The 15,238-nt window shown below is 37.9% G+C and overlaps 1 protein-coding gene across 4 annotated transcripts in view; it reads left to right on the top strand.

Moving 5' to 3' along the window:
* Positions 1–15,238, top strand: part of smurf2 (SMAD specific E3 ubiquitin protein ligase 2) — a 64,071-nt gene that overhangs the window by 22,190 nt on the left and 26,643 nt on the right. For 2 of the 4 annotated variants that reach the window (XM_016294820.1, XM_016294819.1), the window contains exons 2-5: positions 1,837–1,875; positions 3,467–3,575; positions 11,114–11,253; positions 14,270–14,335. In XM_016294820.1, coding sequence (XP_016150306.1) covers positions 1,837–1,875; positions 3,467–3,575; positions 11,114–11,253; positions 14,270–14,335 — 354 coding nt within the window. Of the gene's footprint in view, positions 1–1,836; positions 1,876–3,466; positions 3,576–11,113; positions 11,254–14,269; positions 14,336–15,238 lie in introns of those variants that run through there. The other 2 variants (XM_016294821.1, XM_016294822.1) reach the window with 2 other exon arrangements.

Raw genomic sequence — 15,238 nt, 5'->3', positions numbered from 1 at the left:
TTTACCCTGGGGGGGTTATCGCTGCTCTCCCTGCTCTCATCCATGCTAGGCTGCATGGATGCACAGGGAGTTCTTGCCCAGAACGGAACCATACTGCCAATCCAAACTGTATGCTAATTGTCAATCATCTTTGACGATAGTGGTCCAGACAGAAATTTTCATTTAGGCCAGCTGTTGGTTATCGGCTCAACATCCCTACTCCCATTTTGTCCTCTTCAGACGTTTCTTGCTCTCTCAGTCTCATTTCTCATTGTGATTGTCTACAAGTGCTCCCAGTATTGTGTCTGAGACTTTTAAAAAACAATAATCAGTATTTTTTTCTAAACAAACGGGGCGTTTCTCACCCTTGGTCCATGTTATGAACCTCAAAAGTTGATCATTTTGATTGTGAAAGCTTTTCAGCTTTGTTGTTAACCCGAAAGTGTTCCCTGACCTCTTGACATTCTCACAGATGTCAAAGGAAGAATAAATATCTCCTTTGAGTTGCCTGTGGTATCGCATGGGAAGCTTTAAACCGAAATCTCTTGTTAACTGACAGCTCAGGCCAGTTTGAAGTCAGAAGTTTAGTTTTTTTTTTCTCTCTTTTATTAAACTCTTGAGTTATTAAGCTGAATGTAGGCTAGCGGTGGGATGGGATGTGGATCAGAGGTTTGTTTTTTTTTACTTTGCATCTATAATACATTGTGAGCTTGATCTGGGACTGCTGAGTGCCTTAAGAGTCGTGCTATGGATTTAAACATTTTCTCTGACGCTGAGATCCTAAAAATACAGAACTCGGAAATTTAAAACATATCTATGCATCACTGTGCCTGTTAGCCGTTATGAGACCTAAATCCCCCTAAACTCATTTTGTGCACTGCAGAAAATCATTTAATTAGTCATTTTCTTTAATATACATAAGCAAAATTGTATGTTTCGTTAGATGTTAAGTTAGTATTTGTTTTCAGAGAATAAGTCTTGAATTAGGTTAATTGCTCCTATCCCAAATGTAAATTGCTGTCTCATTTTAAGTATAAATAATAAATAAGTTTTTTTTTTTATTAGCTAAATAAAAAAAAGTTTGTCAAGGGGGTGTGAAATAATTATAAAACAAATATTACAAATAATAGCTTTATTCAAGATATATATTCTGTGGGGGGAAACGAATTAGCCATTTAGTTTAAATCAATCTTTTTTAAGGATATAGAGATTTTGACTGGAAAACAATAAAAATTGAAGATTAAAAAAACTCAAAACTGTATTTTAAAACATCAATCACTGTTATGGTTTACTTGCTTGACAAAGTCCACCTCTGAATGGCTCAAGAAAAACTAAATTAAGTTTAGTTAGGGTTAAGGTTTTGAAGTGGCCAAATTAAAGTCCGGACTTAAATCCGATTGAGATGCTTAAACAGTCCATTCATGCTCGAAAACCCTCCAATGTGGCTGAATTAATACAATTCTGCAAAGAAGAGTGGGCCAAAATTCCTCTACAGCGATGTGAAAGACTCATTGCCAGTTATCGCAAACACTTGATTGCAGTTGTTGCTGCAAAGCGTGGCACAACCAGTTATTAGATTTAGGGGGCAATTACTTTTTCACGTAGGGCCAGGCACGTTTGGACAGTGTTTTTTTCCCTTAATAAAATAAATAATCATTTAAAAACTGCATTTTGTATTTACTTGCATTATCTTTGTGTAATATTAAAATTAGTTTGATGATCTGAATCTTTTAAGTGTGACAAATATGCAAAAAATTAAAACCCCGGGAGGGGGACCAACACTTTTTCACACCACTGTATTTTGTTCCAAAACGTCCAAGTAACAATGCTTTTTTGTTTGCACTCTTCTCTCTGCAGTTCTGTGCGCAAAGAACCTGGTGAAGAAAGACTTCTTCCGTAAGTACCCGACCTTCATAACTACTGAGAATGTGTGTCTGAAAGCAAGTGAACTGCGAGAGCGCTCTATTCCTGTCAGCGTGTTTCAGCAGAGGCTCATCTGTTAAAAGTGTGCAGAGAGAGATAAGTGCTCTTCCCCCACGAGACACCAGAAATGTGGGTCAGTTCGGGGGGACCAAGCAACCGCTGGTTGACACATGTATACTCATCTCACTTTCTCTACCCTGATGAACACAAACAACCAAGTCCACATCGGAGTTGCCAGTCAGATAGCAAAGAGAGAAACAGACAGTGTTGGGAGCTGGGAAGAGAGACCGCTACAAGGCAAGACAAAAAGAGAGTAGCGAAAATGTGATGCTGGCAGAGGGATGAGGTTTAGCGGAGTGTATGTGGTTAAATTAAGACTACAATCCCTCTGCTCTTATTTGTAAACCTGCATGCATATCTTTGTCTTCCTGCTCAGCCTGCAGTTGAATTAATGAAGACAAACAATATAAAAATATTTAAAAAATAAATAAATAAAAGTGAGAGGAAAAACTATGTTTGGGGAAAATGTGTTTGTTGGGGATAAACTAATATTATAATGCTGGCCCGTGCTGATATACTGATAATAAATTTTTCTTCTGTAATAGCTGATACATGACTAATATTAGATTCGTTTAGATTAGATTACAACTAGATTTAACTTGTCTCATAAAAAATAAAATGGCACATTCTAAGTTAAAAAGAGGTTTTGTTTTTGTCATTGTAAACTTATTTGATGCTCAAATGAATTAAAGTGTCACAATATTGTAATGTAAGTTGTGAAATCTAGATATCTGCTCATTTTGAAATATCTTCAATACTAAATACTTCAATACTAACCAATATTTTCTAAAGCATCAATACTAAAGCTTCGATCTCGAATTTTGCATGTGCAATCAAACCAATTCAGTTATTTTTATAAATGCTAATATTAAAAGTGTTAACGGAAAATTCTAGAACTAATGAGAAAAGTAATCCTGTTTTGTTTTTGAATACACCCATTAATTACATTGATTTAATTTTTCATTGAAATTTTACCAGAAAAGATTTTTGAATTTTTTGTTAATTAAAAAAAAAAATCTTGTATTGTTGCAACTCAGTTTTTGCCATGAAGATAGCCTTGGATGCTGACATGGCAATAAAAATAACTACTACTACTACTACTTTCATTGTAATCAAAAATAATTCAGAACTATCATTAAAAACCATCAAATGTAGCAATAAAAAAAATAATACAGTTAAAATAAAAATATTTTAAAGCATTTTATCATTAGGCTGTAACATAAAATGTGTAACAACAAATGAAAGGACCTTAATACTTTCCGAATGCACAGTAAATAATATATATTATTGTGTGTGAGTAACACACTTGATAGTCACCATTTCCAGTATAAGTCCATCTGTAGTAATTGGAGTTTTATTATTTTTGGACTCCTCTGCAACATGTGCTGGTTTCAGGTTTCAAATCAATTTCAAACCACATTATGAACGGAATGATCTTGTATTCAAATGCTGTCTTCGATTCCTGCTCAGAAGTCTCAGTAAACGACGTTTGTGTATTTTGCAGGACTGCCAGACCCCTTCGCTAAGGTGGTGGTGGACGGTTCAGGGCAGTGCCACTCAACAGACACAGTGAGGAACACGCTGGACCCCAAATGGAACCAGCACTATGACCTGTAAGAGCTCTTCCTGGTCTGATTGTTTTCAAACACACAGCCAGTGGCACACCTTGATTCCCTTTGCACTGATCCCAGCTCAGTTTAAACCTGAGACAATAATGTATAGATACCACAATCCAGAAGACCACCACTCGGAAGCAGATCTTATTTCAAAGCACGTAGTCATCTGTTGAGTTGAGTTTTAGAGACTTGGGCGCTGTAGTTCTTAGTCTGCAGTTCTAGACTGTATCATTAGACGATTATGTGTGGGTTCATTTTGCCCGTTTTTCTGCGTGAGTCACCCAGAGCGATTGAGCCTGTTTTTAACATCACATTTAAGTGTGTTTATGGATTGTGGTTCACTTGATACTGGGTTTAAAACAAAGCAAAACGAAAGAAAGAAAGAAAACTAGCAAATCTTCCATAATATGGAATATTCTAGCATGAAATAATATTCTACCATTATTTTATTGCCATTGTGTTCTTTCAAATCTGTATATTGTTTTTTTCTGTGAAAAAAGGGATATTTTGGAGAATGTTTTTCCGTACAAATTTTTTTATTTTACTTTACTTTTTCTTTTCAGCCAAGCAACATAAAAGAAAAAACATGATATAGAAGTTGTTCATATGAGTTGTGTAATGTATTTCAAGTCTTCTGAAGCTATACATTAGCTTACTGTAAGAAAAAAACTAAACAATTGAATTTATTATTCACTTCATTCTCCCCTCAACCTCCAATCTCTTTCTGCATATTATGCATGTAACGCTCGGGAACCAATGTCGCTCTGCATTACTGACATGCAAACCAAGCATGACTCGTCACACAGTATATTTGAATTTACGCAGTTGAGATTTGAATGCTGCGATGGTGGGGAAAATCGCAAACAAACATTGTGTCGACCACTTTTTTCCTTGATTAAGCTCAACAATAAAATGACCAATTTATTGTATGTTATTTTCATTTCCATTCAAAATTGTGTGTTCATCAAAAGAAAAAAAACGGCTTGACGGTGTGTAAATAATGATAAAATTAAAATTTGGGGGTTAAATAACTAGAGATTAAAGGTGGGGTAAGCGATTTTTTCAAAAACGCTTTAGAAAACTGATTCGGGCCGAATAGCAAAACAAACTTGTAGCCAATCAGCAGTAAGGGGCGTGTCTACTCATGATGTGGAGGAGAGCGCGTTCAGTCCGAGCGAGAGAAAGAGATGGCAGATAAAAAACAAAAGAGGAAAACGTCTGCGGAACAAACGAAGGCTTAAGGCAAGAAGTAGGGCCCGTGTAAATATCGGATCAGCTTTCCAGCGCTGGAGAGAACTCAAGGATCTGAAGACCTGCAATCGGATGCCGAGGTTGCTTTGTTTCTTCTCGATAGGCGAGTAACACCGTGTCTGCGCCGCAACAGCTAAATTCTGTCTAGTACACTGGACGCGAACATTGAAAATCATTTGAAATTTGTCATAAATAGAATGCAGCAGCAGTTTTCTGTCGGGGATTTGTCGTGTTGTGCCGTGCCGCATCCAGTCTAGACCATAGATGTGTATATATATCTATGGTGTAGACAGCATTACTGATTATGAGTTCTATAGTATTTTGTCACGCCACTCGCGTCCGGTGTAGACAGTGTAACATTGGTTTTGCTTTGTTTCACAGAACTAATCGTTGTCTGGGTTGTGTACGTATGTGTGGGGCGGAGCTATCAAAATAGGGGCGAGACCCTTTTGGGCTAGGGGCGTGTTTGTTTTGGTGATTTCAAATGTCAACATTGGCTACCAGAAATCGCTTACCCTAGGGGGGAGACCCTTTTGGGCTGGGGGCATGTTTGTTTTGGTGATTTTAAATGTCAACATTGGCTACCAGATTTCACTTACCCCACCTTTAACCGACTGTAAGAATTTTGACCGATTAATACAATCAGTTAAACGGTTTTAAAAGTCATTTATTTATTTTTTTCTCAGTAATTTATCAAAATATTTCAAAAGGTTTGCTGCGTGGTTGAAATACGCTACGCATATAAAAATATTTTAGTTTTTTAGAGAAAAAAAAAAGTAATTTCATTCAGAAATAGGCCTAATGTCGACGCAAAATGTTTACAAACATTATAATAAACACTGTAAACCTAGCTAGGCTATTTTAGTTCCCTTCACTCCACAACAAAGCCTTTCAATTAACATTATTTAGAAAAGAACAAGAATTAAAAAATATTATAGCAATGTAAGCTATAGCAATATATAAGATATAGCATTATAAATGACAAGCCAAAATGAATTTGTTTTGGCTAAAACGAAACTGAAACCAATGTTGGGTCTCTCATTCGACAAAATCAAATGTTTCCGTATTCGCGATGTATTTGAATGCCAAATTATTATTTATTATGTAGCCTACTTCACTCGCGTTCCAATATCCACGTAAAACAAAATGTGTTTGACATAACATCACGGCGGTACGGTGATAACGCTTAACGGCACAGATTTTACTACATATTTAAACTGAGCAGGGGTTTTTTTTCCCATATGTTTGACTGACTGTATTTTATTATGATAATGAACTGGCTGCATTGTCAAGGTAGCAATGCTTAACTGTGTGCGCGCATGCGACGCTGGTGCAATCACTTGAATTTTTTTCCTTCTAACAGTGGAAGCAACTACTCCTTTTAGTCATAAAGATAATCGGAATTGTAAAATGTTTGCCTTTATTTGTGTACATTCACAATAAAAACAAATCTTTGTGCTTTCATAAAATAAGCCTAAAGAAAAATAGGATGCTGCTTTCGTGCAGCACAAAAATGAACCGAAACTCTGCATACTAGGCTACTTGTTGCACAGTTTTTCCTTCATTTTCTTAATTTATTATTTAAGTAAAAATATATTTCTCGTATAGGCCTAACCCATTAACATGCACTTTCAAATAAGCCCAGGGTTTTTTCTTGAACCGGTGGTGTGCGATTTCTTCCAATCTCTTGATCAGTGCAGCCCATCAGTAAAGCTCCCAGCATCCTTCAGGCTTTGAGGATTTAGGTCACCTTCTCTGGAGTCAACAGCTCGATCTGTGCAGGACAGATTTCCATGGGTGCAAAATCCCATATCCTTTCGTTACACCGTACGCTTCTAGCTCTATTTACATTTTTAAAGAGGTTTTATCTTCAACTACGAGTATCAACAATTTCACAGCATGGAATAAAAAATAGAAACTTTCCCTCCATGTAGACTTGTTGTTTTTCCCACAGACCAAAAGCAAAACTTAAGGGAGGATGCAAAACATTAAAAACCGAGATGCAAGGAAATGTCGGAGAAAAAAAAGAAGGGGAGCAGATTTCCAATACTTGTCCCGTTCTCATGTCGAGCTGACAGCCGGCAGCTAGAGGAAGCACACGTCTCCGTTTGTTTGGTTGCCAGGGCAAACGTAGACTAACCCTCACCCCCTAGAACGGCTGTCGAGTTCGCCAATCGTGTCACGTCTGTCAGCGGAAAGTAGGTCGCCGTTTCCACAGCCTGCCCCACAACCCAGAATAATGGGTGGGGAAGAGAAAACCAAGGAGATGTTGCTTAAACCCTACATCCTAAATACTTGGGGATTTCTGTTCGCCATCTGGATTTTCATAAGTGCTTTTGAACTCAAGTTATAAGTTAGTAAAACTAGGATTCCCATAATGCACATCACAGGGATTCAGTTGCCTCCTTGTTGGCAGGGAAAACAGTTGAAATGTCGCCATTGTTGAAAGGTTATTGAGCTATTTGATAGTTTTGTTATTTTTGTTGAATGTCAGGACCAACATAATGTCAAAATCATTTAATGATGAAAGATTGACAGGACACATCTTTTAACTTGAAAATTTCGCTACATTTTCAGACATATTAAATCAAGAATTTTGGTCAAAAGGGTTTTTCAAAATAAATTCAAAGATTACATTTGTAAAAGCTTGCCACATATGCTTTAAATTAGATTTACAAGGAAAATATATTCATTATATTGGACGTCTGTTTGTTGTTAAGCCATTTATCAAATCAGTGTTGTTGGTATTTCCTGAGAAAGTTCAGAAACAATCACTGAGGTTTGATGAAGGGTTATCAGAGAAACCTAAAATGCACTAAACTGGTCTCCTGTACTCGTACTCGTTAAAATGCCCGATACCAAACGCCGATACCACACAGCATGTGATAAGCACCATATTCAAACAAAGAAACGCCAACAACAGACAGCGGAAAGGAGTTAAGGATGTCAACTACGAAGTATATGTATGCAATGAATATAATGTTAAACATTCAGTATTGACTGTATAGCTGATGTACGGGAGCTGATAAGCAAATCACGCTGAGTGGATTGAGCGCGCGGCGGCGCAGATGTGCGAGCTTGTCGAGTGAATATATCTTTCTCACAGACATCACTGGAAAGTTTGTAGTTCGGTCGGATATGTCAAAAACAAGTAAAACAATGCACAAGTTACTTAACGGTAGGGAGTGAGAGAGAGAGGGAGAGCGCGCGCGCGCGCAATTCTGTTGTGTGATCTTTGTTTGTTGTGTGATGTTCACTCACTTAGCACATGCATCATTTGGATTAAAACGAAATCGTAAAAATAAAACCATTCATAGGGGCATTCACTATAAACATAGTTTATTTTCAACCTTAGGCATACACTACTTTCTAGCGAAAGTGAATCTAGCAGCCTGTGTGAAATGCTATTACTGTACTATTGTAATTACTAAAAGGCTGTACTATTCTGCATCAGTACAAATACCTGCACGCTTTGCGCGTGTTTTGCTTGCTTGAGTGTTTCTGCATTATATGAGTGGCTTTGGAATATAAATCGCAGCACGTTTCAGATGAAAAAACGCGACTTCTATTTCTGAAAATATCACAGTTAGGAGATTTATAACGAGTGGTTCCCTGCATTATTACAGCAAAGCGCGTGATTACAGTATTAAGCCGCTGCAATGGAGCAGCTCTAATGCTGTTAAATTAAAGATGATGTACCATAGAGCAAAAGAATTAACAGTGAAAGTAACAAAAACTTGTAAAATACATTTTAATGGGCATAATTAAGTGTGAAAATAACCGAAGGATATACAGTCAAACCAAAAATGATTCAGAGACCAGATATAATTTGATATTTTTTTACTAGTGGGTGCAGGACACTATAGTTCATTTATGTAAGTGAGGACAGCAAAATAAAGTAAACTGTGACAAATCATACCCAAAAATTCTTCATACAGTGGACTACCAGTCAAATTTATACAAATTTGGGTCCAAAAATTATTCAGACCGAGTCTGGGAAAAAAACTGAAGTTGAGGTTTTCATGAAGCTGGGTGACAGCATGCCCAGGAGACTACAGGCTGTCATTAAGGCTAAGTGTTGCCCGACTAAGTATTCATAGTTGTGTAAATACTGTCATACTAACAGCTGTCCGAGTTATTTTGGTTGATTGTAATCTATTACATACCTCTCTATCAAAAGGATCTAACATTTATCTAGATGAATTTGTTCTGACACAGTTTAAACTGAGTTTTTGTCATATTTTATTACCAATTTCTAAACTATAGCAAATAAACTGTGATAATGTGAGAAATGTTGAAGGTGTCTGAATAAATTTTGGTTTGACTATCTATTTGATAAATGAAGTTAACCAACTAACATTATACATACTCTTTTGGTTTCTGTACCCAATATTTAAAAAATTTACAAATGCAATAAAAATATCGGTATCGGCAAGTACCAAAAATAAAAGTATCGTTATCGGGCGAGTACTGGAAAAAGTGGTATCGGTGCATCCCTACACTAAACCGTAATTATCTGTTGTCAACTGTGGACAGCGCAGGTTTCGGTTTATTGTCTTGGCTTTTGTTTTGTCCTGTCGTCTTTTGGTCTGGTTGAGTAACTTGTTGGTACAAGCTCTTGACTGGTATAAGTAAAATTTGGCGTAAAGACTATCCGAGATATTGTGTATAAAGGCTATTGTGAGCTCAGACTTCAGAGCAGTTTTTTTTGGCTCTGTAGGCAGTTGATAAATGTTCCCCAGATCAGAGAGAAGAACTCTGATTGTTTGGGTTTGGTTGGACTCGTTCTGGTGAGAGCATCCACACAGTCATTGGCATTCTGTCGTCTTGTTTCTTTCATCCTGCCCCTTTTCCTGCCCTTTCTCTCTCTACTCCTCTACCTCTTCGATTGGTTTTCCGTCCAAACAAGATCTGTTGCCCAGGGATTCTGTCCCGTTGGCAGGCTGACAGAACGTTCAGACTTTGCTTGGACATTTTTTGACAGCCTAGCTCCTTTTGATGTCCAGTTCTGGAGGTGTTTCTGTTCCCCCAGAATTTAAGGGAATCATTTGTTTTGTCTAACGCCATGCCAAAACTTTCAGACAAACCAGCTGACTTTTATGTAGGACTTGATGAAATGCATACGGTGGTGAGAGAACAAGAGGACTGCGTGGGATCGCTTAAAGTTCTTGAGCTTCTTTGTTAGGTTTGCTGAAGAAGATTTCAGGTGTTTTCACCCTGTTTAAAAGAACCAAACAAAATTAGGCATATGTTAATGGACTGAAAACAAACCCAGTTCTCTTTGCACTCTTACTACTTCATGTTCTTCATATTTTGTTTCTTCCTACTTATGAATTCCATCTTCATCTACTTCCTTTGTCACCTTTTTCGTCTTCGCACTCTTGTCATTGTCACCCTCTTCCTCGCCGCCGCCTTCATTGTTTTCAATCTACTTCGACATCTTGCTCTTCTTTATCTTCTTTTTCTTCCTCCTCTTTGTGGTCTTCTTTCTATTGACATCCTCTTCATTGTCTTTTTCTTTTTAATCTTCCTCTTTTGCTTCTTCATTGTCTTCCTCTTTTACTTCCTCATTTTCATCTACGTCCTCTACCTCTTCATCTCCTTCAACCTCCTCTTTGTCATTCTCTCACTTCTTTGTCATCTTCCTCTTCCACATCTTCTTCCTCGCCTTTTCCTCTTCTACTTCCTTTTCCTCATGTCATTTTGACCTACTTTGTCATCTTCCACTTTTTCTTTGTCATTTTCATTTACGTCATCTTCTTGCCCTTCTTCCTCCTCTTAGTCTGCCATCTTCCTCTTTTTTTCCCCCTCATCTTTGTTGTCTTTCTCTTTATCTTCTATCTTTTCCTGTTCGTCCCTCTTTTCTCTTATTTGTCATCTTCCTCTTTCTTGTCATCTTGCGCTTCTTTGTCGTCTTTCTCTGCTCTTCCTCTTCTTTTTTTCTCCTCTTCTTCTTCCTCTTTGGTATTTATTTTTCATCTTACTGAAGAGTTATTCGTCTTCATAATCATCTTCAATGTTTTTGTCTTCCTTGTTATCCTCATTGTCTTCAGTGGCATTTTTCTGGCATCATTTTTACAGTCTTCATTGTTTTTTTTAATAAAGTCCTCATTGCTCTACTTAAAACAGTTCTTCTCCTCTGAACCGCTGTGTGTAATCATGGTTCATAAAACATGTTTTACACAAATACCATGGGCTTTCGAGACTGATATGGTCCGAGTTTGAGACATGATAGAAAATGTAGAAATTCCAACTTGAAGTGACGTCTCTTGTTATTTCTTCAGGTATATCGGGAAGTCGGACTCCATCACCATCAGCGTGTGGAACCATAAAAAGATCCATAAGAAACAGGGAGCGGGATTCCTGGGATGCGTACGACTCCTCTCCAACTCCATTAACCGACTCAAGGACACAGGCTGTAAGTGTAGGTGTCTGTTAGTGTGTGTATAATTAGCTCAGAAAACACAGGTCTAACTTGTGTGTAAAACTGGCTTCGGCAGATTTCAAGTGTACTTGTGGGTGTATAATTGGCTCAGAGAGGTTATATGTACTGTATGTACTACAATGGCTGTGTGTGTTAAATGGACAACCTTTAAATAAAACAACAACAGTGTTTTTGAAGATAATAATATATGTATCTTTGGCTGAAGACCACTGTCTGTCTCAGGTAAAAGACGTCCTGTTATTTGTGCATCACTTTCCTGTCAGCTACACAAGAACCAGTGTTTTTTGGTGGTGAACTAAGTCAGTATGTTTAGGGTACGAGTCTGTCTGGCTGCGTTCCAGCCCCACGCTTGTGTTTAAGAGGATTTTAAAAGCAGGCTTTCCCTAGAAACCCTCCAGCGTGACCACTGTCCTGGATAAGCACAGGAAACCCACAGCCGCTCCCACAGCTGGAAGTGATTCAGCTCACCATTTCCTGTTGCACCCCTTCTGTCTGTCTGCTATCATTCTTTCTGTCTTTTCTCATTCTCTCTCTTTCTCTGTCTCCCGTACAGTCTGTCAGTAACAAGCAGGGTCTTAAATAGGAAATTATTTATTTAATATAAATAATTTTGGTCTCATCTCATGCCAATATTAGCTTCTTTTTTTTTTTTTAATTACCGTATTGACCCGAATATAAGACGATGTTTTTTTTCTTGGAAATACATCTGAAAAAGCTCGGTCGTTTTATATTCAGGGTCTAGACTTTGACATGTCAATAATACACCCACAACAATAGGTGGTGCCAAATACGCGTAAAACGAGTGTGCCATGAAATATGTAAATGCGTGTTGTAAAGATCACGAGTAAAAACAAAAGAGAAAGAAAACCTTACAGCTGCATGAGTCGTGACTGTCACGTTAGCCTGATGGGACCAAACTCCCTTTGTGATTTTAAAACGTAAGACAGTACCCAGATTTGAAGACTACAGTAAGATTTAACTTCTACTGTTAATAAGATTTTGGTAGGCTACTATTAGATGGATAGCCTAAATGTCCTAATTCAGATGGGCTACCGTTTTTTTTTTTTTTTAATGGTATATCAAAAAGTGTATATTCTTTAAATGTGATTGGTGGTACATTTTATCAGTTTTTACCATACTTTCAAAACAAAAATGAAAATAGGAAAAATATGCAATATGAAAATAATTGAAGACAAAATGTGTTTTACTGAGAAAAAAACAAGATTCGATTTTTAAACAGCCTTTTTCCAAAAGGTACATCTGGGAAAAGGGGGGTCGTCTTATAATCAGGGTCGTCTTATATTCAGGCCAATACGGTAATATAAATTCACAAATATATCAAATCTTGCTCTTCCTCTTCATTTTGCTTGCTCATGTCCACTTCCTATTTGTCGTCGTCTTCCTCTTTTTCTTTTTCTTGCTCTTCCTCTTGTTATAAGTGTCTCTATATATTTCTATGTATTTTAAATGGAAACCATACAGTGTTTCCCATACATTGATTTATTTGTGGCGGCCCGCCACAATATCAACACTGACCACCACAAATAGATTTTCCAAAAGGCTTTGACTTCGTTGAATAAACATGAGCACTGCACGTTTCAAAGTCAAAACGCGGCACGGGTGTTTTTATATAAATGTATCTTTTTTTAAAGGGAACCGATTGTCTTCAGAAAAGTTCTGATGTAATTTTCATTTAATATTTCCTGTAATGCCTGATAAAGCAGCATTTATGAGCTGCTATGTTTACAGCCGTTACTGGGGAAACCACTAGTTCTGCCGCTCTTAAAGCGCCTCCTGCTGGCAGAGAGTGAATTTGCACTTTCAATAACCCATCTGCTGTTTTATATTTACATTATATACATATATATTTCCCCCAGGCGAAGTGCCGCCACACATCGAGTCTAAGTCTGTGGGAAACACTGTGTATAATTTCTTTAAGTTTCGATGATGTCTATATCCGTTTCAGCTAATGTTCTTTATTTTTCTAATTACAAAAAATAAAAAAATATATAGCTGTAGCGGATAGCAATATCTGTTTAATCCAGTATTACTTGTTATTTGTTGCTATAATTACAATAGCTTTACAAAAATGTATTGTGGAAATTATTGGTTAGAGTCTAACCAATATTGGTTGGCCTCATGGTTAGAGAGTCGGACTCGTAACCCAAAGGTTCGAGTCTCGTACCGGCAGGTATTTCCACTTTCAATACGACGACTGAGGTGCCCTTGAGCAAGGCACCGAACACCCAACTGCTCCCGGGGTGCCGCAGCAAAGAAATGGCTGCCCACTGCTCCGGGTGTGTGTTCACGGTGTGTGTTCACTGCTGTGTGTGTGCACTTTGGATGGGTTAAATGCAGAGCACTAATTCCTAGTATGGGTCACCATACTTGGCCACATGTCACGTCGATAACTGCTATGTCAATATTTGTCAATAGTACCGTTTTTTTTTTTTTTATTAGTATAGTATATTAAAATAATAGTAAATAATGTTTTTTTTTTTTAATCATCTACGCAGGTTTGACCATATGAAGGGGTTTAAATGTGAGTCTAGTGTGTTGGGATGGGTGAACGCTCCTCCAGCCCTGTTTAGTCTAGCTGTGCATCCTGATCTGTGTGTGTGTGAGAGAGAGCGAGTGAGAACAGATAGTGGCCTCTCTAATGTCTGCAGGCTACTTGTTATTCCTGCCTCCTTCTTTCCGGCAATGACAGAGAGCCCCAGCGTGTTTCTGGAAGCGTCTCACTCCTATCAGCACATCTACAGTCTGAGAGGAATAAAGCAGCCTCTGTGTATACACCCACACACACAGCGCGCTGCAGTGTATGTGACCTAACGCATGAAATGTGGAGCGTTTTAGGCTGTTTTTTAAGTGTCAGATGGTTCGCCGAGTGAGGAAGGTCAGAGGTTAAGACACAAACGTCACGCAGGCTCTTTGGTTTCTCAAGTGAACTTTTTATCTACCTTTTTTCTTATTCTCCTCCTCCGTCCATTTACAGATCAGCGTTTGGACCTGAACAAGTTGGGGCCCAATGACAGCGATACCGTGAGGGGACAGATAGTAGGTGAGTCCACAAGCTTTGCTCGTTTCGAGGAATTGACCTGTCGGGAATTTGCTCTCCTTGCCACATCTGCCATTTATCCCATGAGTCACACCAGCTTCAAAGCTTGTCATTAATGATGGTTAAACCCACACATTTACCTTTGACGCCCTAAAAACATTGCTCGGTTGGGAGCAAAGGAGGAAAAAGGCACTCATTCTGTATGATTTATATGTTGCGTTTGGCTATTCCATTGCAATTTTCTTTAATGCTCTTAGAGCCGCATTGTTCCTTCATCAAGAAAGAGTTTTGTGGGGTGGTGATGTATTTGCGCCCCGGGTTGCATGTCCCGTAGCCACACCACAGTTTTTACAAGCAGCCATTCATCAGAAGATGAATGTTTTCCCATGGCTGAGAGTTTCAAACAACCCTCTTATATGTCTGTATGTCTTCATGTCACGTCAAGATTTGCGTCACGTGTTTTGTTGAGTCACATGAATGTAAGCAAGCAGGTAGTTATTAACCCTAACCCTAAGGCAAGCTTTACTATTACTATAGCTTATACTAAACACTTTGAACAAACCCCTAACTCTAAATATATCTCATTGCACACCATTTATATTAGGGGTGGAACGGTTCTTGGTTAAAAATCGAACTGTGCCGTTCTGGATCCGTGCATTGACTTAAAGTGACAGCACTTTCTTAATGTTAATCGAACAACAAAAGACAAGGAAATCACTCACTGCTCTTGATTGAATAGCTTTTGTAACTTTAATAAAGATTAATCTTTAATTCATACAGTCAAATATGCAATGTTATTTTACATTTGATTACTTTATTCAATTTCTGTACCTAAAAACTATTAGACCTACCTAAAAAACCTGAAAAGCACTGTTAATTTTATTTGTATATTTGCTCTATTGTATT

This window comes from Sinocyclocheilus grahami, unplaced genomic scaffold, assembly GCF_001515645.1.
Source record: "Sinocyclocheilus grahami isolate Dianchi unplaced genomic scaffold, SAMN03320097.WGS_v1.1 scaffold324.1, whole genome shotgun sequence".
NCBI lineage: Eukaryota > Metazoa > Chordata > Actinopteri > Cypriniformes > Cyprinidae > Sinocyclocheilus > Sinocyclocheilus grahami.
Note: the sequence above shows the minus strand (reverse complement) of the source record. Positions and strands in the feature narration are given on the sequence as shown.